Source organism: Corylus avellana, chromosome ca9 (genome assembly GCF_901000735.1).
Source record: "Corylus avellana chromosome ca9, CavTom2PMs-1.0".
NCBI classification, from domain to species: domain Eukaryota; kingdom Viridiplantae; phylum Streptophyta; class Magnoliopsida; order Fagales; family Betulaceae; genus Corylus; species Corylus avellana.
The window spans coordinates 23,029,586-23,051,602 of NC_081549.1; the positions used below are offsets into that span (position 1 = coordinate 23,029,586).

General features: G+C 38.0%; 5 protein-coding genes across 7 annotated transcripts; 3 read left to right on the plus strand and 2 right to left on the minus strand.

Moving 5' to 3' along the window:
* The first annotated feature begins 477 nt into the window (after positions 1-477).
* Positions 478-2,865, plus strand: LOC132162620 (acid phosphatase 1). Its single transcript, XM_059572897.1, has 4 exons — positions 478-510; positions 1,174-1,586; positions 1,686-1,898; positions 2,688-2,865. Exons 2-4 carry the CDS (start codon positions 1,198-1,200, stop codon positions 2,863-2,865), a joined length of 780 nt encoding a protein of 259 aa, XP_059428880.1. The 5' UTR covers positions 478-510; positions 1,174-1,197.
* Positions 2,866-3,419: 554 nt separating this feature from the next.
* LOC132192279 (V-type proton ATPase subunit E1-like) lies at positions 3,420-6,239 on the plus strand. Its single transcript, XM_059607559.1, has 6 exons — positions 3,420-3,601; positions 4,560-4,660; positions 4,841-4,997; positions 5,387-5,580; positions 5,781-5,880; positions 5,963-6,239. The coding sequence occupies exons 1-6, from the start codon at positions 3,500-3,502 to the stop codon at positions 5,984-5,986; spliced, it is 678 nt and encodes a 225-aa protein (XP_059463542.1). The 5' UTR covers positions 3,420-3,499; the 3' UTR covers positions 5,987-6,239.
* A 58-nt stretch (positions 6,240-6,297) lies between these two features.
* Positions 6,298-9,797, minus strand: LOC132192278 (BTB/POZ domain-containing protein At3g08570). Its single transcript, XM_059607558.1, has 4 exons — positions 9,559-9,797; positions 8,898-8,964; positions 7,451-8,599; positions 6,298-7,033 (listed from the first exon to the last, which is right to left on the minus strand). The coding sequence occupies exons 1-4, from the start codon at positions 9,630-9,632 to the stop codon at positions 6,515-6,517; spliced, it is 1,809 nt and encodes a 602-aa protein (XP_059463541.1). The 5' UTR covers positions 9,633-9,797; the 3' UTR covers positions 6,298-6,514.
* Positions 9,798-12,160: 2,363 nt separating this feature from the next.
* LOC132191675 (protein RETICULATA-RELATED 3, chloroplastic-like) lies at positions 12,161-13,739 on the plus strand. The gene is made up of 2 exons (XM_059606768.1): positions 12,161-12,367; positions 12,458-13,739. The coding sequence occupies exon 2, from the start codon at positions 12,475-12,477 to the stop codon at positions 13,585-13,587; it is 1,113 nt and encodes a 370-aa protein (XP_059462751.1). The 5' UTR covers positions 12,161-12,367; positions 12,458-12,474; the 3' UTR covers positions 13,588-13,739.
* Positions 13,740-14,995: 1,256 nt separating this feature from the next.
* Positions 14,996-20,837, minus strand: LOC132191971 (putative zinc transporter At3g08650). Of its 3 annotated transcripts, none has more exons than XM_059607130.1 (6): positions 20,519-20,837; positions 19,133-19,901; positions 18,371-18,655; positions 17,123-17,251; positions 16,815-16,912; positions 14,996-16,095 (listed from the first exon to the last, which is right to left on the minus strand). In XM_059607130.1, the coding sequence occupies exons 2-6, from the start codon at positions 19,607-19,609 to the stop codon at positions 15,282-15,284; spliced, it is 1,803 nt and encodes a 600-aa protein (XP_059463113.1). In that variant the 5' UTR covers positions 19,610-19,901; positions 20,519-20,837; the 3' UTR covers positions 14,996-15,281. The 3 variants fall into 3 exon arrangements, with proteins under 3 accessions (XP_059463113.1, XP_059463112.1, XP_059463111.1); XM_059607129.1 differs by having other exon boundaries at positions 19,133-20,008; XM_059607128.1 differs by having other exon boundaries at positions 19,133-20,014.
* Positions 20,838-22,017: the final 1,180 nt, after the last annotated feature.

Sequence of the window (22,017 nt, forward strand, 5' to 3'; positions counted from 1 at the left end):
ACTCAATGTCTCAATTGGTTGGAAGGGTTCCCAACACATCGCAAACGCAAATGGTTGGTTGGTGCAATTATTACGTATCTTCCGAGTTCTCTTAATTCCACCACTTTGATCGAGATGTGGCTTGTGATTGTATTCGCACTAGTGGGCTAACCGCCCACCAGACCAAGACTTTCTCAACCAGGCCCCTCTTCTGACACATGGCTATCCACCATTTTTCCCATTTTGCTCTCTGACGCCACTCCCACCAAAAACGTTGACACTCGATCGATCGAGAGAGACCAGCAGTGTGGTTAATTATATTATGTGTAAATCTAATTCTAAGCAATTTACTTTTTGCCTCTTTAAATACCCACTTGGTTGTTAGCTTCCTGGGTACCAAGAAAGAGGTGCAAACGGTCTCAGTCGATACTGTAATATTACAATTTGATCATGATCAGCACTTAATCAATTTCAGTCAATCGCGATTTGTGCAACATTTGTCGCGCGTCATAAATGTTGTGATAATTTAAGGTAAGCTACTGTACGTAACTAATTGTCTCATGTTCTATTTAGATTAATTTAGCAACTACTGTTCTCATGCATCTGATGATCCCTACACGTACTGTTACACTTTTCGATCGACTCATGCTCTCTTCTTCTTCTTAATCCTTTCAGTTGGAAAATCTCATAGATTAATTGGAAACACCTCTTAATTATTTCTTTTAATTAATGAAGTTACATTAATTCCTCCTCCTGCTTCATCTTTGACCTATCCTTTATTTATATATATATATATGAACTTTTCTTCTTCAACACCTACCCGGCCTGCCTTTTCCAAGCCGGCCACTTTGGGATCTATTCTTATCTAGTTATCTTCAAAACTTTTGAACGCGTGGTATGAATTTCCTCCACTTTTGATAAACATACTGTATATTTATATATGTAAAATGAGATTGTCTCCAACAAGAAATTTCCATGAGAAAACGGCTAGTGTGGCAAAGACTTCAAGTTTTCCACCCGCGCGTGCACGTCATTATTTGCCATCAACAGGGAGCAAAACTTAGTGCTGTTATTGTTGCCTGTATATATATGTGTGCCATGGATGCATGCTCCAACATGCATGCCATTGCCAGCCCCCATATATATATATATATATATAGACTAGACTATAGTCGGTCGTCGTCTTTTGTGCAGCTAGCTAGCTTGCATCGTACACACATGATTATGAGGATGAGGAGCATGGCACAGCGAATAGGGGAGGTATTGAGTTTTATAGTTTTAGCTCTACTCTGCAAGGCGAATTCCGCAATGCCTTCCTGGTGGGCCAGCCTGCCTCACGACAATGCCAGCTATTGCCTGAGCTGGCGGCTTGCCGTGGAGGCCAACAATGTGCGTGCGTGGCGCACCGTCCCAATACAGTGCTTGGGCTACATTGAAACTTACATGATTGGGGGCCAATATTTCCGAGACCTGGACTTCATAATGGACCAAATTTTGAGTTACGCCAATGAAATTATTCCATCTGCTGACGGCATGGATGCCTGGATTCTTGACGTTGATGACACCTGCATCTCCAATGTCATTTTTTACGGAGGCAAGAGATATGGGTACGTTCGTTCGTAGGAGTGTCACTTTTACTTACTTACTTAATGAATTAATTAATTAATTCCGTTTAATTTTTGTAATATATATATATATATTATCAGGTGCGACCCGTTTGACCCAGCTGGGTTTAAGGCATGGGCAACGAGAGGAGGGTGTCCAGCGATTCCGGCGGCCCTTAGATTGTTTAAAAGATTGGTTGACGATGGATTCAAGGTGATCCTGCTGACGGGAAGAGACGACGAGACGCTGAGCGAAGCCACCATTGATAACTTGCATAAAGAAGGATTTATTGGTTATGAGCGTCTGATTTTGAGGTAAGATATCGATATGATGACGACGCTCACCATTCACCAACACAAGTAAGATAATAATGCCAAACTACTATCCAAGTCAATGTCCATTTTGGATGTCGTCCGAGTCAATATCCATGCAAAAGAAAAGTAATTAAAAAAAGGTTGCTCTTTCTTCGCCCAACCCAACTATTTAGGGCAACAATTTGTCTTCACCTTCAAATCGTATCAAGGTATTAATATAATACTATATAGATTTAATTATAATTTAATTTATTTAATTAAACGAATCAAATTTATTAATAGTAATATAGTAATTTTGTATTGGGTTTGTGTCAAGTTTGTGAATTAAGTAACAAACTGTTAGCCCTTATATCGAGACATGTGTATAAAGCTATATATATATATATATATATATATAGGTCAATTTTAACTTGACTCGTTTAATTAAACGGGTTAGATCCATCCACCTTAACCAACTAATTAATTTTGTATTGAACTCATAAATTGTGTCAAAATTATGTACTTTTAAACTTTGGTTTAAAGTACTATTGGGCCCTTTGGCAACTAATTAACTTTGGTCTTATTATATTTCAATGGAGAGTATCCTGGTCCTAATATTCCCTACTTACGAAGGATATATGGAATTGTCGCCACCCTCCATGCCTTTATAGTGGGTCTACTACTGCATATGGGGCCCTATAGAAGCAGAACTTTTGCTAATAAAAGTTGGGTGGGAATGGGATATTGAAGAAAACAGAGGTTTTAATCGATCACACTACTGAGATATATATATGATTGTTTTCCACACAGGAGTGCAGCTTATAAAGGGCAAAGCGCGGTGCAGTACAAGTCAGAAATCCGAAAGCAGCTAGTAGAACAAGGTTACAGAATCTGGGGAAATGTTGGAGACCAGTGGAGTGACCTTCAGGGTGAATGTTTGGGCAATCGAACTTTCAAGCTTCCTAATCCCATGTATTTTGTTCCTTAATTGATCACAAAATACGAACTCATGAAATTAAGCCTACCTTTTGTATCTGGAATCTTCAATATCCAAATACCATCAATAACATATATATATATAATTGATCCTTTGATCAATCATTTAGAGCGAGCACACTATATATATATATATATATATCGACCTAAAATGTTTTCAGCTAGCTAAAAAAAAGATCAACCGTAATACTTGGTTTTTGTTATTCAGTAAAAAATTATTTAATTATAAAAAAAAAAAACGAAATAATGAATTATATATGATAAATGTTATATATTTTATAACTATTCTACAATATTAAGGTTGGAATTGAAATAATATTGCGGAATAAAAATGTAGAAAATAAGACAAGTTCAACGTCCGAATTCAATGGTGATAAAAAATTCGGAGGAAACTTCGCAACTGACAGGGAGTGCCGTACTCTTTTATCGTTCTCAACCCCAATGAATGCCCGACATGAAACAAAAGACATAAGATTATTGGTTTGATCAGCGCGCAGGTGGTGGTGATGCTATAAAGCTATCTTCTTCCAATCACTGCCATATTTTTGAAGCCCTCAAAGGAGAAAAAGTAATTAAGGTAGAAAATAAAAGAGAGATAAATAGCAGGAGAAAGGGAATTAGCTAGGATGGAAGACGGAGATGTGTCGAGGCAGATTCAGCAGATGGTGAGGTTCATCCGTCAAGAGGCGGAGGAGAAAGCTAACGAGATCTCTGTGTCTGCCGAGGAGGTCAGATCGAAAGACCCACATGGGCCACATCTCTTTATTAATTCCCCTCCTTAATTAATTTATACAAAACCAAAACATAATATATGGATTTTTATTTTATTTTCACACAAATCATTAATCATATCAATGGGCTAGCTAGCTCAGTTTCTTAATTAATGCGATTTTGAGGATGTTTTTAATTTTTTGTTTGAAAAAAATGTTATGATGTGATATAAAGGTGAAAGTTGTTTTTGATTGTTTGTGTTTTTTGTTGTTTGATATTGTTTTTGTTTTGTTTTCTGTTCTAAAAAAATAAAAAAGTGTTAACAAACATAATCATGTATTGTAATTATTAAATTGTCATTTATCCCAAGAACTTAAGTGGATAAGAATTGATAGTAATGTTATTTAATAGATTGTTATAATTGTCATACAATTGGGATGACATGGCAGTGAAAATTAGCATTTGGATTAACAAGAGCTTGTAAAAAATAAAAAATCAATGACTAATTTTTATTAACACGTCATTTCAATTGTATAACAATCGTATAATAGTTGGTTTTTTAAATATAATTATCTTAATTTATATTTTAATACTCTCTCTCACGCGTAAGCTCAAATTACTCTTTAATTAGTGAGGTCCAACATGTGAAATATTTAATTAATTAAATAAAAGAGAAATTGATGGAAACAATGTTAAAACTTAGAACTTTTGACTCTGATACCATGTTAAATAATTACTTATTCCAAATAAATGATAATTTAACATGAAATTAAAGTAAACTATCGAAGTTTGAACATTAATTGCCTTCGTACATAATTTATTTCCCATTTCAGTTAAAAGAGTCCATATACATGGACGGAATGTTAAAATATTAATTTAAATAGCTAAATTTAGACTTTTATATCACCTAAACAATTAATAATTTAATACAAAACTTTATATATATAACTATACGTTCTTTGTTTTTATTTCCAGGAGTTTAACATTGAGAAATTACAATTAGTGGAAGCTGAAAGGAAAAAGATTAGGCAAGAGTATGAGCGGAAGTCGAAGCAGGTGGAGATTCGTAAGAAAATGTGAGTTTCATTTATATATACGTCTATTTGCAAACACTAACGCAGCAATATATATATATATATCACTTCTAATATTGTTTATGAAAATGTGAGTTTCATGTATGTGTCATCTATTTTCTGCTTAATTATTCTTTCTTTTCTTTTCTTTTTGTAAATTAAAAAAAAAAAATTGGTGGGCAGTGAATACTCAATGCAGCTGAATGCATCACGTATAAAAGTTCTTCAAGCACAAGATGATATGGTGAATTCCATGAAGGAATCTGCAACCAAGGAACTTTTGCGTGTTTCTGACGACGCCATTGCATACAAAAAGCTTCTAATTGCCTTGATTGTTCAGGTAATTACCCACTTTAATTTGGGTTATTTGGTTCCACTTAAATTGAGGAAATTAAGACATAGACATTTTATATATATTGGAAAATTAAAGAAAACTAATGGTTTATATATAGTTTTTCTTCCTATCATTTTTATTTATTTTTTAAATAGAATATTCTATCACAATCATAAGTGATATTCATATATGTATTCATAGATCTCTTTGTTCGTCTTAAACTTTAAGCTTTGCAATATAGGTGATGATCATTAACTTGTGTTGGTATTATGTAATAGGATTTGGTTGCCCTTCTGTTCTTTTTGACAATTCTGCTTAATTTTTACTTCTCAATGAATACATTTTTTTTCGCTTATAGAGTCCATTGATTGGAAAATTTTGCTTGTAATTTCTAGAGTATGCTACGGCTGAAGGAGCCAGCAGTATTGCTGCGGTGCAGAGAGACTGACCGGAAGTTTATTGAGGCTACATTGAAGGATGCAAAACGAGAGTATTCTGAGAAGCTCAAAGTGCAAGCCCCAAGAGTTACTCTTGACACTCGTGTGTACCTCCCTCCTCCAACTGGAGTGGATTCCCATGAACTCTTTTGGTAACATTTTAGTCTTCATTTGCAAAAGATGTCCAATCTGTGATTACTGGTTTTGGTTTGTTAATGCTTTTGTTTCAAAATGTGATAAAAGTAGTTTTATGTTTTTTGTATTACGGGTTGTTTGCTTGAGACTATAAGCTTTTAGATTATGGTTTTAGCCATACAACTGCTGACCCTTTTTTGGTTAATTGCTGAAAAAGCTCGGGTGGAGTAGTCTTGGCTTCACAAGATGGGAAGATTGTTTGTGAGAACACCCTCAATGCAAGGTTGGACGTCGTTTTCCGACAGAAACTGCCCGAGGTTTGTACGAGAGAAACTGTACGTAGTACCTCTAGCAGCATTCTTAAGTAATGTTAAAAACTATCCTTTTTATACTGCGCAGATCCGGAAGAGCCTTTTAGGGTAAGTGAGTACATGATCAATCTTCGCAAGTGTTTGCTGGTGCAGGGGCATGTTTGGAAGGAAATAATGCAAGAGTCTCATATCAGTTTTGTATCTCTGGGAATAAGTAGTATTTGAGTGTGATTTTTTCTGTATTGATTTGGAAAAAATAAGAATGTTGCTGTAGGAATTGGAAACATTAAGGAAACTCTTAATGATTTACTTAAACTGTAACAGAATGTCTTACTAAATAAAGTGTGATAATGCTTTTCCCAACAGTTCTTGTACTCCAGTAAAACAAACAATTGGATGGAGTTATAGAAATGCTGATAATATTTATCATGACATATGGGCATTTGATGTGTATATGAGATGTTGGATACAAGTACCTTTGGTGTCAATTTGGACAGCCCCATTGCTCCTCTATCAGTGCTACATAATCATATTTAGCTAAAGGAGATGTGTTCTTCAAAATCATAGAAACATGAACTCATATACAGTCAAAAAGCCTTTGGTTCCCTTTCAAGAACTGTAAATCAATTTAACATGAAAGCTAGGAAACTGAATGCCTCCTACTCCTACCAGTTTTGCCGTCGCGAGACTTCCGACCGGATTTCTGCCGCTTTCCTCCTGCTGTACCGCTAAAGATTCCAATCCTTCCGATCCCCTTAGAGAGTGAGGTCAAGAAAGTTTTTCCATTCCCTGTTTTATCAATCATCCCTTGTTTCATAAACATCTGTTCCTTCTCCAACTCGCTCAGTCTCATTCTCATTCTTGAAATCTCAAGCTTTAGTTCTCGGTTCTCTCTCCTTAGAGAAGCATAATTATCTCGAGGGGACATGGCAGCACTGGGGATACCACTGCTAATTCTCTGTGACGGAAATCCATCTCCAGAACTTCCGGACAAAGCATTCTTCAAACGGAGCTGCTCAGAATAGAGGACTCGCACTGACATTTGTACGGGGAGTCGGTCATTCTGTGCAGCATGATTGCATGCTTCTTGAGAGAGCTTTTGGCAGTCTATGAACTTGCAGAGCTTCTTGCATTCATTTTCGGTTAGCATTGCATGAGTCTACAAATTACAAAGGGTAAGTTAAGGTTAACAGGAGAAAAGTGAAGAGAAAAAGTCGTCAACCCATTTTTCATGGCATTTCAGAAGCTTGTAGCAGCAATAGAAGTTCAGTATTTACACTATGAGCAGGACACTAAAATGGAAAGAAAAAGAAGTCAATATGAAATCCTCACTTCTCAAAATGAGGACACCACCAAAGGTCCATAACCACTGATATTCAAGAAGGTCATCCTTTGACAAACTAAACAATAGTCATTTCAATTGAATGTCGAATGAAATCATGCATAATATAAGACACAATGGGAAGTTCTGAAGAGCACTTCTGGGGTGAGGGGGAAAGAATTGCAAGAATAATGGAAATGTTCTATTGGAGGCTATTAATATATAATTTCAATGGTTTGATAATGCAATATTTACCTTCAAATAAATATCAATTGCCCTGTAAAGCCCATCATCTATGACACGAGCATAATCAGGCAGTATCTCAATAATAGCAGTGAATTTTTGTAAACTCAAATAAGGATCAGGAGCAATTTCTGCTAGATATGCATCAATAAGCCGTCCTACTTTCAACAGAGAACCATGGTTTGGAGAACCAAGGCCTTCTGATTCATACCCACATTCTTCATTGTCTTCATCTTCAATCCGCTGCAGGAAATTCACCAATATCCGATGGACGGTATCAACATCAAATAACGAATCCCCAGTCCGAACAGATGGTATAAGCAATTCATCAAGTGAAACCATTTCCAACCGAAGGGCTATCCTTCTTTCGAGCTCAAGCTTGCATGCAATGGTAGCATCCACCATAATAGACATCCTCAACATCCCAAAAAGAAAACTCTGTGGAATGGAATAACTTTTCTGTGTTGGTATTAGACTTACAAGAGTTTCCACAATTGTCTTCTGGTCATTGTCTACCATGCCAGAAGTTGGTTTGGTCCTGGCCGGATTCCATTTTCCAGTATCTTTCAATGATGCTTGAGCATAATGAAGTAAAGATGCAACAATGCTATCAGATCGAACACCCATTCTTCCCATGGCACAAATAACTCTATGATAGAAATCAATCCCCAATACTGAGAGATCTTCAATCCACCACTCAAGACAAACACTCTTTAGCTCCGTAGATTCACTATCACACTCCAACCTAGACAAACCCGACACTAGTTGTTCCTTGCAAGCATTCATAGCAATTGCTTCCACACATCTGCTTGGAATTCCAACCTCCTCTGCTATGGCCGGAGGTAGCATCTCGCAGGTGGATAAGACTTCCACTGATTTTTCAAGACTTTGAACCACAACCTCATTTAGGTAAATCTCCGTTCGTTCAATGAGATTTTCATCCCGATAGTCTTCAGACATTTCCAGGTATTCTGCAACACATCGCAGACGTGCAACATTTGCACTTGTGATCTCAAAGTTCATGCCATAACAGAATTTCATGGCAAGTTCAAATGTCTGGGGGCCACCTGGTAAGTTGAAGAGCTCCAATTTAGAAGTATTTGAATCCTTAGCTTCTGCAACCATTTTCCGAATCTTTCCGCTTCGTGACACCAGGGGAAACTTCAGTAAACCAGACAAAAAAGAACAATTTGACTAGTTAGAAAGCATCATGTGAGTTCAAGTTATTTGGTTGCATATGGAGATTTCATTGCAGACCCCTTGGAGCTAAATCTACTCTCAATAGCCAATAGGATGGTTTAACACTATATATCTCAATAGCCCTTGAAAGCTCAAGAACAACACAAAAGATTTACCTCATTTAAATATTTATTTATATAAAAGAATAGACATTTTAAAGCAGACATCGATTGCATTAGAGCTAGCCTCATTTAAATATCCAAAATTAAGAAGTTTATACCTTGTGCAGCAGAAATGACTCTCCATCTACCACGATTGTAATGTCCCCAGCAACATCTGAGAAGATACTGAATGCAAATGGAACAGCTAATGTGAGCAATCTCCACATGAATAAGGATCATACATAAAGTAATCAAGATCATTGCAACTCCATTAGAAGAAAATAAAAGCATATCACAAGAAAAGAATTAACGGACTACAAATTTGGGATTTGCGGGATTTTTTAACTTCATTGTAAAATTTAAGTTGATTAATTCGAGATCCTGTCCTTTATTCACACCTCCAAAAAATCACAGTGTAGAACTTCCAGCAAACTTAACTTTAAACGAACAAGATAACACTGAAGACAATTAGTTGAATCAGTTATGCCAAGTTCAGAAGAGCATCTATAAATTGATAGGCTTAGCATGGAAGATATTCTAACGATGAAAACAACAAAATCTAAAAAATAGACCAACCAGTAAAATACTATGAAAATCTAATAACTAGCTCGAAAGAAAAATCCAAACATGAGCAAACAGAGCAGCCATTAAAATGAGTTGAAGAAAAGAAATGCTTCATATATAGTAAGTGATCTCCAGCTACAAGTCAATATAAATCCTATATCAAGCTTAGAAGAAAATATGGATCAAATAGAGAGACACCCAGAAAGAGATGAGTACCGAGTAGTGAAGGAGTTGCAGAACTTGGGAGTAGGAGAGCGATGGGAAGTGGAGAAGGAGCTCTCGGAGACCATCTCTTCTCAGCTCTCAGCGGTCCACACAGCAACACAATCTGAAACAGTCTGTTTCGTGGATGATGGATGGAGGGAATATGAATGATTCGCACGAGTTTCCGTAAATAGCCTCCTCATCATCATTGGTTTACAAAACCCATTCTTCTCTTTTTCAGCCTGACAGCCAGCCACACCAGCCAGAGCTACCTTTTGCTTTTACCTGCTTTGTCTTGCATTGCCTTATATCATTATATATCTCTATATTTTATGCTTTTTACGTACAATGTGATCCGATCATTGTCCAAGGTTAAAGGAATTCGTGTTCCCCTTATTGATTTATATCTCAACCCACAAATTTCACTCATTTAGTTAAATGAGTCTATTTTTTTAACTTTAACCATTTAATTTTGTGTTAGATTCTCATAGATCGTGTAAAAGAGTTTAAATCATGTCGAGTCGTAAATATAAAATTATCTAAATCAATCTTAATAAGATCCTTCAACTCAAATTCACCAATTTTATATTGGGTTTGTGTTGTATCAAAAATTGTTAAAAAACTCTAAATTTAAGCTAAAAGCTCGAGGATTGATGAATATTGAATTTGTTAAACTCTTAATCCTAATTACTTGATCTATGCTAAATTGTTAAGGGCCTAATCACTTGATCTATCTACTAGATTGTAATTACTGAAGGAATATATGCTGATAAGGATTTACAGAGTGGTTCAGAATCAGAGCCCACGCCATCCTGAAAAAAGAGCTGCAAAGGAAAAGACGCATGCAAACGTTATTCGTCTCGAATCTACCAACTGGGTCTTTCCAAAATATTCATAAACATGGCGGTTTTATTACAATTAGTCATCAGAAGGAGCTGTGGCAGAGTCGTTAATGATAGGAAATCCATGGGTAGCTTTGGCAAGAAAAAAAACAGAGGAGATAAGGAAAAGAAAGCCAGTGGAAGGAGGGGGGATGGTGTGGGGTGTGGGGGCGTGAACTGACGCGACACTTTGGCACGGAACTCAATAAAGATGCAATAATTAGAAAGAAGTGGATTGCGATTTGTAAATTAGATGCAGATGGAAATACAGCATCGACAAGTAGGAATCCCGAAATATTCCTGTCTTTCTTAGTACATCTTTGTTGACCACAAAAATCGTGTCGTTTTTTTCCCTCCTCTATTGTTTAAATTCCGGCTGTGTCCCCAGGCCAGCACTGTACAGTTAACTGGTCGGCGACTGCTGAGCATCCATGCACGAGTTCATTTTCTCTCCAAGAAAATATATTAATTAACTAGAGTTAAAGGTGTTAGAGGTAGTGGATGGTTAGGAGCCACGGATTCATCCCCTATTATTTATATCGATTTTATTTTTTATTTTTTATTGATACTTCTAGATTTAATCTCTTTGGCTCGGGTCAGACAGCTCATTTTCAATGCTCGTGCCCATAATATCAATGCTGCTGCTGCAAAAGAATTACACGCGAAGCATTCACCCTTGCTATTTAAATTTGTTCAAATTTTCACGTGGTAGCAGCTTTTTCCAGAGAACACATGCCGGAGACGGTGTAAAAACACCATTCTCCTCACATTATTTACAGGGCAATTGCATTTAATGCTACTTAACCCGTAATAGAGGGATTAATGGAGATATCCCTTGTTAGAACTAATGACCTTGTTAGCTCAGAAAAAAAAAAAAAAAAGACTGCAATTAAGCTAGTCAGAAGACAACACATGGCAAAGTTATACAAAGGAAGAAATGGTGACTAGGGAAATTTGATCATAATGGGAGGTACACTATTCATTCAATTACTAATTCATCCAGAGTCCCAAACACATTGATTCAATCTCTCTCGACTTTTAACAAGCTCTCAACTAATTTAGGCATCAGAGATATCATCCCTCTTCAGTTGACTATGGCAAGGCTCTAAGCCATTTGTTTAAGTGATTTAATGTCCTCCTTGGCATGAAATTGGCTGTGCCAATTTCAGCATCATTAGTTGGCGTAGTATGTGGGAACAAGATTGTGCAATTGGTCCCCTATTTTTTACTCTCTGAGATCACACATGCTTTGCCACCAAGTCGAAGAGTGCTACCAATAAATAATGCAATGGATCCTCAAGGAGGGCCGATCGATCCCCCAAAACCAACGTATTCCATCACGAAGATCCAATTCCAGAAAATGGCCCAGAACATTGACCTTCCTATCTTCTTCTCTTTTCGGCTGTAACTAGACTGGCGTTATTGTCAGAGCCCATTTTGTTAAATGGACAAGAAATCTGACACTCACACCCCTCGCACAGGCTCTATTAATAATTTCGGGCTCATTGGGCTGCGTAGAAAGGCCGCTGAGCCCATAACTCAAACAGGCGATTCAACCCGCCTCTTAGTAAAAGCGAACTAAAGAGAAAAACCCGCCTATGACCCGTATTCCCGTCCAAGTTCATGCTACGCCGTCGTATAAAGCATCTCCTCGGACGGCCATCAGCTAGGGTTCAAGGCGTTTTATATTATTTATTAATCTATATATAGAGAGAGAGAAAGAGAGAGAACTACGGCTTTCATTATATATAAAGAATAGAGTTCCATTCCACCTACCGCTTTCCTCTTCGCCATATTAGCTCAAAGGCTGCACAGAGAGAGAGAGAGAGAGAGAGAGAGAGAGAGAGATCAGTTGGTGGAGCAGGAGGAGCCGATCCCGCAGCCAAATCCTTTTGATCTGTTCTCCTCAGCATCCGCATTTCAATAAATTACGGTTTAAGGTATCTAAAATACTTCGTCTTTACCGCATGGGAGGCTGTGTAATCCTGTCCTTATTGCTAATATTTTGTCTCTCTTTTGGTTGTATTTAGGAAAAGATTTGGAGACGATGGCGAGCATGGCTCGGCTTCTGCTTGGTTCCTCTCCGATTCCCAGGCAATACCAATACCACGGCAACTTTTCCGTTACTCCCTTTGCTGCTGCCATTTCATTTCCGCATTCTTCTGCGTCCTCGTCTCTCCCCAATCAGCGCTGCCCTTTTAATCTAATCCACGCGAAGCACCTCTCCGGACCAACCAACTTGCGTGGCCAATCCGAGATACCATTTGCCGGGGGAGATGGTGGGGGAAACGATGGGATCGGACGCGGAGGCGGCGGCGGCGGAGGCTGGAGTGGAGGAGATGGGGGGAGCGACTCTGGTGATTCGTCGTCTTCATCGTCGTCTGCTGGGGCTTTTGGGATTCTGGGTCTTTTTCTGAGTGGATGGAGATCGAGGGTTGCGGCCGATCCCCAATTCCCCTTCAAGGTTGTGATGGAGGAATTGGTGGGTGTCTCTGCCTGTGTTATCGGAGACATGGCTTCGCGTCCCAACTTCGGCCTCAACGAGCTCGACTTCGTTTTCTCGACGCTCGTGGTTGGATCCATACTGAACTTCACGCTTATGTATCTTTTGGCACCAACCCTGTCCGCTTCTTCTTCTAGTCTCCCCGCCCTCTTTGCCAATTGTCCCACGAGCCACATGTTTGAACCGGGTGCCTATACCATTCTCAATCGGTTCGGGACTTTTGTGTATAAAGGAGCTGTGTTTGCTGCAGTTGGGTTCGCCGCAGGGCTGGTGGGGACTGCCATCTCAAATGGGTTGATCAATTTGAGGAAGAAGATGGATCCCACTTTCGAGACCCCCAACAAGGCTCCTCCGACGCTTTTGAATGCGCTCACATGGGCCGCTCACATGGGTCTTAGCAGCAACTTCAGGTACCAAACTTTGAACGGGATCGAGTTCTTGCTGGACAAGGGGCTTTCTCCATTGGCGTTCAAGTCCTCAGTGGTGGTTCTCAGGTGCTTGAACAATGTTCTTGGGGGGATGTCGTTCGTGATATTGGCCAGGTTCACTGGGGCACAGAGCGTCGGGGAGCCCAAGGCAGTTGCAGAAGGAGAGGTTGGCTCGGTTGCAGAGAAGGAGAAGCTCATTGATGGGGCCGAGGATTTCCAGAGCAAGTGATATGTTTCAGTTGGGTTCATCTCCCACTTAAGTCTTTTTGGCTCTTTTAACAATTTTCCTATCCTTCTCCATATGTTCATAACTTTGGCTTGGTTGTGGCGGCTTATGCTGATGATAATAATAGTTTAGCTGCAATAAAAATCTTAATACTACGTTGGCCTCCCTCTCTCTCTCTCTCTCTCTCTGTGTCTCTCTGTGCCTTGAACCTTCGCAAGAAAAGAAAATATAAGCGATTGTAATCTCTGGTTGAATACTAATAAATTTGAATTCGAAATTGTTATGGTCGAGAAGATGAAGTATGGGCATTCTCTACGATGCCACTACATTTCTCAAGTTGCTTGAAGATTATAAAAAACCAACAGCATTATAAGAAAATAGTCTCATAATTCATCATTCTCAGACTCAAGAGCATTGCATTCGTCATTTTTCATGATTTCTTAAAGAAGGAAGAAAAAGCATAAAGACGGCTTCCGTAGTATGCAGTGAGACAGCACAAGAAGTAATTTTTAATACTCAAATTATTTATGTAGCAAATGTCCGTTAGTTCTTGGATCTGCAATTCAAGGACGCTGCTGGCGCCACCACCTCAGAAAGTTGTTTTGACCATTACGCTACCATAGGAGAATAGTCTAATAAATTGACATTTCCAAGAATTGCATTCGTCATTTGGTAACAAGAGACAACAATGGAATTCTTAATTTTCCAGTAGACATACCCTGCTCAAGGATATTGACACGACAAAAGCAAACAAAAATGCTCCTTTCGATTGAAAAGGCCACAATTGTTTGATAAAATTCCTCTCTGAGGCTTTCTTTATTGAAAGATAGTCCATATATGAGCAAAACTACTGCAATTCTAATACAACTATAATCTCAATCCAAATCATGAGAGATAAAAGAGTCTTACAAGTTACACCAAATGGTCTTTAAACAGACTACAATAGTATAACCCCCAAATTGATAAGATTTAAAATATTAAAATTTTGGAATAAGGGTAGCAGCCAAAGGGGCACCTATTTGCATTTGAAAAGCCAAAGCCGTACAGTTTGACCCCTCCCTTGCTGCATGAAATCTTAAAATTAACTTCAATCGTAATCTTAAATAAACTAATCCTAATTAATTAGAATTCTATTCTTTTTTTTTTTTTTTAACCTGTCCATCCAAAGGAAGGGAAATGAGAGATTCGAATTAGTGATCTCCACTTTATGAAGCGTGGTTCACAGCCGATTGAGCTACCCCTTGGAGACATTAGAATTCTATTCTAATTTAACTACTAAACATATCTCACCCTAAATCTTTTCCCGATATACTTGGGATGGTAACAAAGAAGTTATTCTTAAAGTCCTCTTTTTTTTTTTTTCTTTTTCCGAATGTGAAAAGTGTAAGAATCAGAACTGCCCATGACATGATAATGAAAGGGGAAAACCCCATTTCTTTCTTTGTTCTTTCTATAACAGAAGAAAAAAAAAATAAGTCGATAATATCTCTGTATGTATTACAGAAAACCTCCCATCTACTGGCGTACTTCGGTGAAACATTTCCTTTATAGCAACCCTTTTGCACTGAATCTATTCTACAATTTTTGATGGGTATGACTGCGCACATACCTGTTGGAAGATGAGTGTTCTAACCACATCGATATATGCAATTGCACCTAATAATTACACATCAAGCATGAGCTGCAGCATCATCAGCTCATCTGACAGCCTCTGGTGCAGAATTGCAGTAAGGCGTGTGCAGGCAAACCAACTTAGTGAACGTTAAACACATAGTAGCAAACACCAATCCCATGGCAAGCCCACAACTGCTTTTCCGTGTATCCAACTTTACTGCTCTCTTAATTATTGTTCCAAAGCTTGGGAGTAATGCACCACAAGCAAATACCATCACATGGTCTAGACCAGTGTAGTCAATTCCTGCAAGTATTGCTCCAATGGCCGATACTGGAGCTGTAAATCCAATTAGGGCAGCAGCTGCAAGGGACCCATGCCAGCTGTCAGTAGCCCCAAATATGCAGCTAGCCACAGCTGCACCTCGAGGGAAGCCGTGTAGAGAGACGGGAAGGACGATGTGCTGACCAAGTCCAGGAGCTTTTGGTGCAGCCACTCCTAGTGCAAGGCCCTCAGCCAAAGCATGAAAGGCAACCGCTCCACATGACATGAATGATTGAAGGGTGTGAACACTCATGGGAAAACTGGTTCCTGTAGGCAAGTCACTGGCAGATGCTTTTCTGCGACCTACAAGCTTCATAACACTAGAGCTTGCAACATGGAAGAATGCAGCTCCCATTGCAAGCAGTAATATGAGAGGAATAAATCCCATTTTTGAAGACAAAAGTAGCTGCAGTGGTCGCCAGGCACCAAGGACAAAGGCGATGCCTGAAGCTGCACCCATTAGAAGAGCATGCTGAAGTTGGAAAGCAAGGGCAAATGCAACAAGAACAATTCCCCCGAGCAACGGCCCAAGACCAAAAAGTAAAGAAACAAAGAAGCCAGAAGCATCCTCTGAGCTGTAATGCAGAGAAATTTAGATTAGCCAAAAAGAAAATAGGAAATGCAACAATATTTGTTTAAGGGATGTTTTTCCTTCTTTCATGGCGGAGGTTAATATAATATTTCTATTTTGTTAAACAAGAACCAGCTTCAGTCGTACTAACAACGTTATATGACCTCACCTGAGCCACAAGCCTTCACTTTCACAGGGATAAAATGAAAATTAAAGATATACACCACAAAGGTTAAACAATGTCATACCAAAGCGATCTATGTGTGTGAATCAGAACTAACATGCAGGAGAGCTGAACCTTTTGTATATTGGGTATTTTACCTATGCCACTGTACCAGCTTGTAGTAGTGTCACGATTAATATGGTGTAATGTATAATAAATTGTCCATAAGATACGAATTTGTGGATTTTTGTTCTTCCATTTAAGGGGACTCGCTTTGTATACATCTTGTGAACTAGGACTACGCCTCTCTGCGCTTTTCAATGAAATGAATTATTTATTAAAAAAAAATTGTCACACAAGTTTTTTCACAGGCAGACAAACCACAATCTGGTTGGGGTCTAGTAGTGGTGTTGGTTGCTAGCTTGCAACTGCCTAGCGATTGAGTTATGCTTTTATTTTTGGTGGTTTATAAGATCATTATTCTACAAAAGGAAAAAAAAATGATGTCCATTGTGGTCATTTCTTCTCTTCAACAACATATAAATCTAGAATAAACTCACTTGTAGTCATGGCTGAAACTCTGAAAGAAAGTGCTAAGAGCTTCCATAAATGCCACAGAAAGGGTAGCTGCTGATGCAACCTGGGATGAAGAGGCTTCCTATAACCAAAAAACCCAGGAGAAAAAACCATTATCTTTCTGGAAATGGGAAAATTACAGGCCAACATAAATGCAAAAACAATGAATATATACAATTCCAAAGAGATTTAGCTCCTCTTTTTCTCTCTTTCTTCTGAAGGTTTCATTTTTTTTCTTTTTTTCACTACGCTCGAGAGGTAAAAAGGAAAGAACTTGTTAAATGCACATTACCTTAAATGCATCGGGGAGTACCTCTGCAACAACCATCCAGATCATACATCCAGCAGCAAAACCCGTACAAAAAGGCAAGAACTTGCTAAATGCATCCGCACATATGAATGAAGGCACCGCCACAATAGGCTGCAAAACAAAATAAGCCAAAACCCATGAGTTGAAGATATCCATATTAATGCAAAATTGTTAATAATATTAATTTGTTTTGATTGTTAAGTTACTCATCCACCCAGTGGGCTTTAATAAGCTCACGATCTCACCCTCCATCCATCACTTCAGAAGGATAAAGTTCCACTTGAGCTTAAAATATTATAATTCTAATCTTTTTAACCACTCAAAACAAAATTAAATCCCTTTTGGTTTTACCTCTTGGTGTATGTATGCACTTGAAAGTGCAAACTTGGATCGAGTTGGTTTAGTTTGGCATCAATTGAAAGCAACAACTCATGTAATATTGAGTTGTTGGAGTTTGAGATTTTATATATCTTTTATATGATATAAGAATAGAGTATCATTATATGTTGTATAATTTAAAGGTACAAAAGATCAGGTTTATGGCTCTAAGCATACAGCTCCCAAAGTTTCATGGCTGAGTGAGAGTAAAGGGCCAACACAAGTAGCCTATGCAGGATGTAATTTCAGTTTACAAAAGTGAATCATTTTAGCAGAACTTCAAATCTGTTCTACTTCCCCAAACCTTTTAAGTATGGTGAGATATCCACTCACAAGCTTTAAAGTGAAAAAGGATTGGTCCTCAGGTTCAGTTTGTTTCCTATCAATCAATCCTGTAGCCAAGCAGTCACAGACCTCTACTTTTACTACAAAACAGACAACAAGCTCTTAGGACACAAAGAAACCAACCAAATACCCAGGGGGTTTGGGTTGGACTCGCTACATTGCAATTCTCACCCCTCCACCTGGACCGAAATAAACTTCACATGAAAATGCTCAATATCTTCCATAAACAAGAAGGTTAAAAGCAAATGAGGCTGTGCACTCTTTACACATATAACCACACTAAGGTTATGCAATCAACTGTAAGGAGCCTTCTAAAAATTATATATAGCCAGAATGGAAGAAAAAAATTTACAAATGTTTTTTTCTTCAGGCACCGACCATTTATCTTTAATTAGTTTTTCTTCATGTGAAGAGTAGCAGATCACCAAGTTGATCTAGAATACATTTTACCTTCACAATGTGAGATATGGTCAAACGCACAATGAATTAGAAAGCATAATATATTACCTGAGGTAATGATGTAATTACACTCCATAACATGGCATTCGGTGGAGAAACCCCCTTTGATGCAAGCAACATACTCACAGCTAATCCCTCAGGTATATTGTGCACAGCAATAGCCAAGGTTACCAAAAGACCTTGAGAGAACCCCTTTGAGCCAGCAAATGAAACCCCAACACCAGAGCCCTCCCCAAATGAATGAAGTGTCATTATTCCAATAACAAGAATGACTTTGGAAGCATCTGCACCTTTTATGTCCAGCATACTTACTTCCCCATATTGCTCAAGAAACTGAAACCCAAAAACTGATGTAAGACATTATGAGATCTTGATATGCCTCACCTTATGTATTAAGGAAGAAATCACTATTAAGTCGGACGCAATCATATGTATTAAGAAAAAACAGTATTCTACTTTAATTGAAAATAATTAATTCATTAGTTGAGTTGAGTTAGTAAATAAAATAAATAAAAGAGGCATCTTTACTAGGCACAAATTAGCACAACCTAGGTATAGCTCTACTCGGGTTTTTTCACATCCATATTCGACACTGACAGAGCTTAGCTTCTTGTCACTTACATTATCTTACCCACATTCAGAAAAATAATCAAGCATGCTTCCATAGATTCATAATAACACTGGAGAAAGTAACAAAACTTCTATATGCACAATGCACCATAATGAAAATGTCGAGAAGCAGAAACTAAATTCCTAATGAAAGGGGGGACCGGATAAATTAGGGGAAAAATGGAAGACTAAGGACATCACCTGTTTACAGACCCAAATGAATATTCCACCAGCTAAAATCCCAATCACAACCCAACTTCCAGCATCATGCCCCTGCTGCCCTTCCTGTATGAGATCAAAACTTGCAGCCAACATAACACCAGCAGCCATTCCATTGCATAACCCAGCCCACTGCGGATCGAGCTCAACAAAGAAGAATGGGACTGCACCTAAACCAGTGGCAGCAGCCATTGCCAAGGTAAACAGCGCAACCGTCGACACTGAAACTTTGCCACTTCCAACCTTTCTCTCTCCCAGTCCATTATTAGTATCCTCAAAATTGAAGGAAGTCTCTGTACCAGTGCCATCTACAACTTTATTTCCAATATTCTTATGTGGAGCAGCTCTCAACTTTCCTGAAATTTCATGTTCGACCTCTGATGTAGCATAACCAAAGAACAAGAAGGAGAAGAACAGCGAGAATAAGAGGAATTGCTTAAATCTCAACTGCATTTTCATTCATAAATCTATCACAAAAGAATCGTCTGGAATCTTGAGCGACACACAATATATATTTCCTCAGATGTAATCAGAAATAGTAGTCTCTCGAGTCTGCCCAACCCCAAATCAAACAAACTAATCCCACCGCAGCAGAAAACAAGATTCCTCGCTTATGCGGCTTTGAGCACTATAACTCAGGAAGAGCAAACACCCTTTAATTTTCAGTAAGAATGCACTCAAATCCCATTTAGGTGCAGAAATTAGAAGCCACCCAGTCCTTTTTGGATGTCAACCTTGATACCAGCATTAGCTACAGTACGATATCAATCAGATTTTCGAAATGGGAAGAATTATTTACAGAATTACTACCAAAACAGCAACATTATAAGACTTCCATGATCCTCAGCGCCATACCACCTAAAACTTCATTTAAAAAAAAAATAAAAATTAAAAATAAAAAAATAAAAAATAAAAGCCAAATTCGACAACAGAACAAATCAGTTAGGCACAAGCAACAAAAAAGAAAAGCACAAATCATGGTAACAAATATTTTATCTTTCATCTTTCTAAGCGGAATTCAATGGAATTGATCATAATCTTATCTACGACTGCAAGTATTTGAGTCGAATAAAAGTTCCTCAAGAGTACCCAATTTGACGGCATTTCCAAAATCCGATCTCAATTTCATTTTAAACTAAAAGGAATCGACAACTACTAGAGACAAGAGGAGCTTAATTCGGGGTCATCTTGGGTCAATGCCCTATCAAAGAAATTGAAGTTCAACCCCAATGAAGAAAATAGGAAATTTGGAAAACCACATAAATAAATAACCTAAAAATCACAATTGAGTTTATGAGAGCATTAGAGAATCCGATTATTTTCAAACCCAGGGATTTACGATCAATCAGAGAAAACAATCCGACTTACCAACAGAGACAAATAATTGGAAAAGCGCGCTCCCAATGCAACGAACAACGAGTTACTGAGTCAGCCAGGGAAGCCCACCCACCGATTCTGATAGGATGAGGCAAAGCAAGCTTCCAAAGGAATAAACCCTGCAAATGATTTTATCTGATGATTTGATATTTTATTATCAATTCCATTAAATAATACTTATTTTAACGAAAAGACTTCAGAGGCAGCACGTTGTTTTCGTCCAAAACCAGGCGCCGCACGATATATTTCCCATTTTTCCCAAATACAAGTCTAAAACCAACGACTTCTTTGGAAATTCTAAAACCAGGTCGGGCGGACTGCCTGGTCTGGGACTCTTAAAACCCACTAAGTGGTTAATTAAGTAAATCTATTTGTAGATTATAGGATTTTGAAAAATTATTTCAAAATTTAAATAATGAAAGTAAGATATAAATCTATAAATATTAATAGGAAAATGAGAAGGGTCCAACTTTAGCCCAATTTTTCTCTAAGTTTTTTTTAAAAAAAAAAAAAAAAAATCTGATTGTGGAGGAGAGAAAGAGCCTTAAACTAGAGAGATAGAAATTTGATCTAGAAGTTTGGCTAAAGTTGAGTTTAAGTTATCCTAAGGGGTAGTTCAATCTGTTGTAAACCATGCCTCATGAAGCGGATGTCACTAGTTCGAATCCCTCTTCTCCCTCCCTTGTGTGGACATGTAAAACATAAAAAATAAAAAAATTGAGTTTATATTGTGAAATATGAGGAATCAGATGACTAGGGTAGAGAGAATGTGCGAGCCTAATGAGATCCACTAGTTATAAAGTTGACCAAATTACATTATATGTGTAGGGTAATCTAACTCTACAAAAAGTTACTTGTCTAAACAAAATTAGCCACCCCCACCCCCACCCCCCCGGCGCTTTTTTTTTTTTTTTTTTTTTAACTTTGTTCATTTTAAAAATCAATGAACACACAGTTCAACTATATTTTGTATTGTAAGAGAGGTTTGATGAACCATATCCAACACTTAAGTCGGTGAGGATAGAAAAGTAAGTCAATTGACACAGTCCAAATAAGGGTACATAAAAAATGCGTACTTGGTTAAGAGTCATCCCCAGAGGGTGGTTTAGTTGTCTTTGAGCACAAAGGGTCCTAAAGAAGACATGCCTTACGTGCCCATTGGTTGTTTACCATATCAATATCCCTCAATTCCTTGAACCGACTTAAGTCGGTCCATAGAAATTGTAGCGAGTAAGTAAGCCTTAATAGCTTGCCGTACACCTATATCAACTTATAACTTTCTTAAATGATCATTTAAATTACGATAAATAATTATGAATAATTTTTTTTTTTTAATCTTTTAGAAAGAAATATATTAAAATGATAACATCTTTAAAAAGTTGAATTTTCTAAGCGCTAGAGAAAGTGAGTCCCAAGTATAACGACTACAGAGCATCATCAGCGTGGAAGAGACGTACATCTTGCTTATACAAGGACCATTGATTTTGTTC

Coding starts and splice junctions, on each gene's coding strand:
- LOC132162620 (XM_059572897.1), top strand. CDS start 1,198: ATGATTATGAGGATGAGGAGCATGGCACAGCGAATAGGGGAGGTATTG. Junction 1,587..1,685: donor TACGGAGGCAAGAGATATGG/GTACGTTCGTTC, acceptor ATATATTATCAG/GTGCGACCCGTTTGACCCAG. Junction 1,899..2,687: donor TATGAGCGTCTGATTTTGAG/GTAAGATATCGA, acceptor TTTTCCACACAG/GAGTGCAGCTTATAAAGGGC.
- LOC132192279 (XM_059607559.1), top strand. CDS start 3,500: ATGGAAGACGGAGATGTGTCGAGGCAGATTCAGCAGATGGTGAGGTTC. Junction 4,661..4,840: donor GTGGAGATTCGTAAGAAAAT/GTGAGTTTCATT, acceptor ATTGGTGGGCAG/TGAATACTCAATGCAGCTGA. Junction 4,998..5,386: donor TAATTGCCTTGATTGTTCAG/GTAATTACCCAC, acceptor TGTAATTTCTAG/AGTATGCTACGGCTGAAGGA.
- LOC132192278 (XM_059607558.1), bottom strand. CDS start 9,632: ATGGTCTCCGAGAGCTCCTTCTCCACTTCCCATCGCTCTCCTACTCCC. Junction 8,965..9,558: donor TGCAACTCCTTCACTACTCG/GTACTCATCTCT, acceptor ATTTGCATTCAG/TATCTTCTCAGATGTTGCTG. Junction 7,034..7,450: donor CAATTGATATTTATTTGAAG/GTAAATATTGCA, acceptor TGTAATTTGTAG/ACTCATGCAATGCTAACCGA.
- LOC132191675 (XM_059606768.1), top strand. CDS start 12,475: ATGGCGAGCATGGCTCGGCTTCTGCTTGGTTCCTCTCCGATTCCCAGG.
- LOC132191971 (XM_059607130.1), bottom strand. CDS start 19,609: ATGAAAATGCAGTTGAGATTTAAGCAATTCCTCTTATTCTCGCTGTTC. Junction 16,913..17,122: donor TACTCCCCGATGCATTTAAG/GTAATGTGCATT, acceptor TTTTGGTTATAG/GAAGCCTCTTCATCCCAGGT. Junction 16,096..16,814: donor AGTTTCAGCCATGACTACAA/GTGAGTTTATTC, acceptor TCTGCATTACAG/CTCAGAGGATGCTTCTGGCT.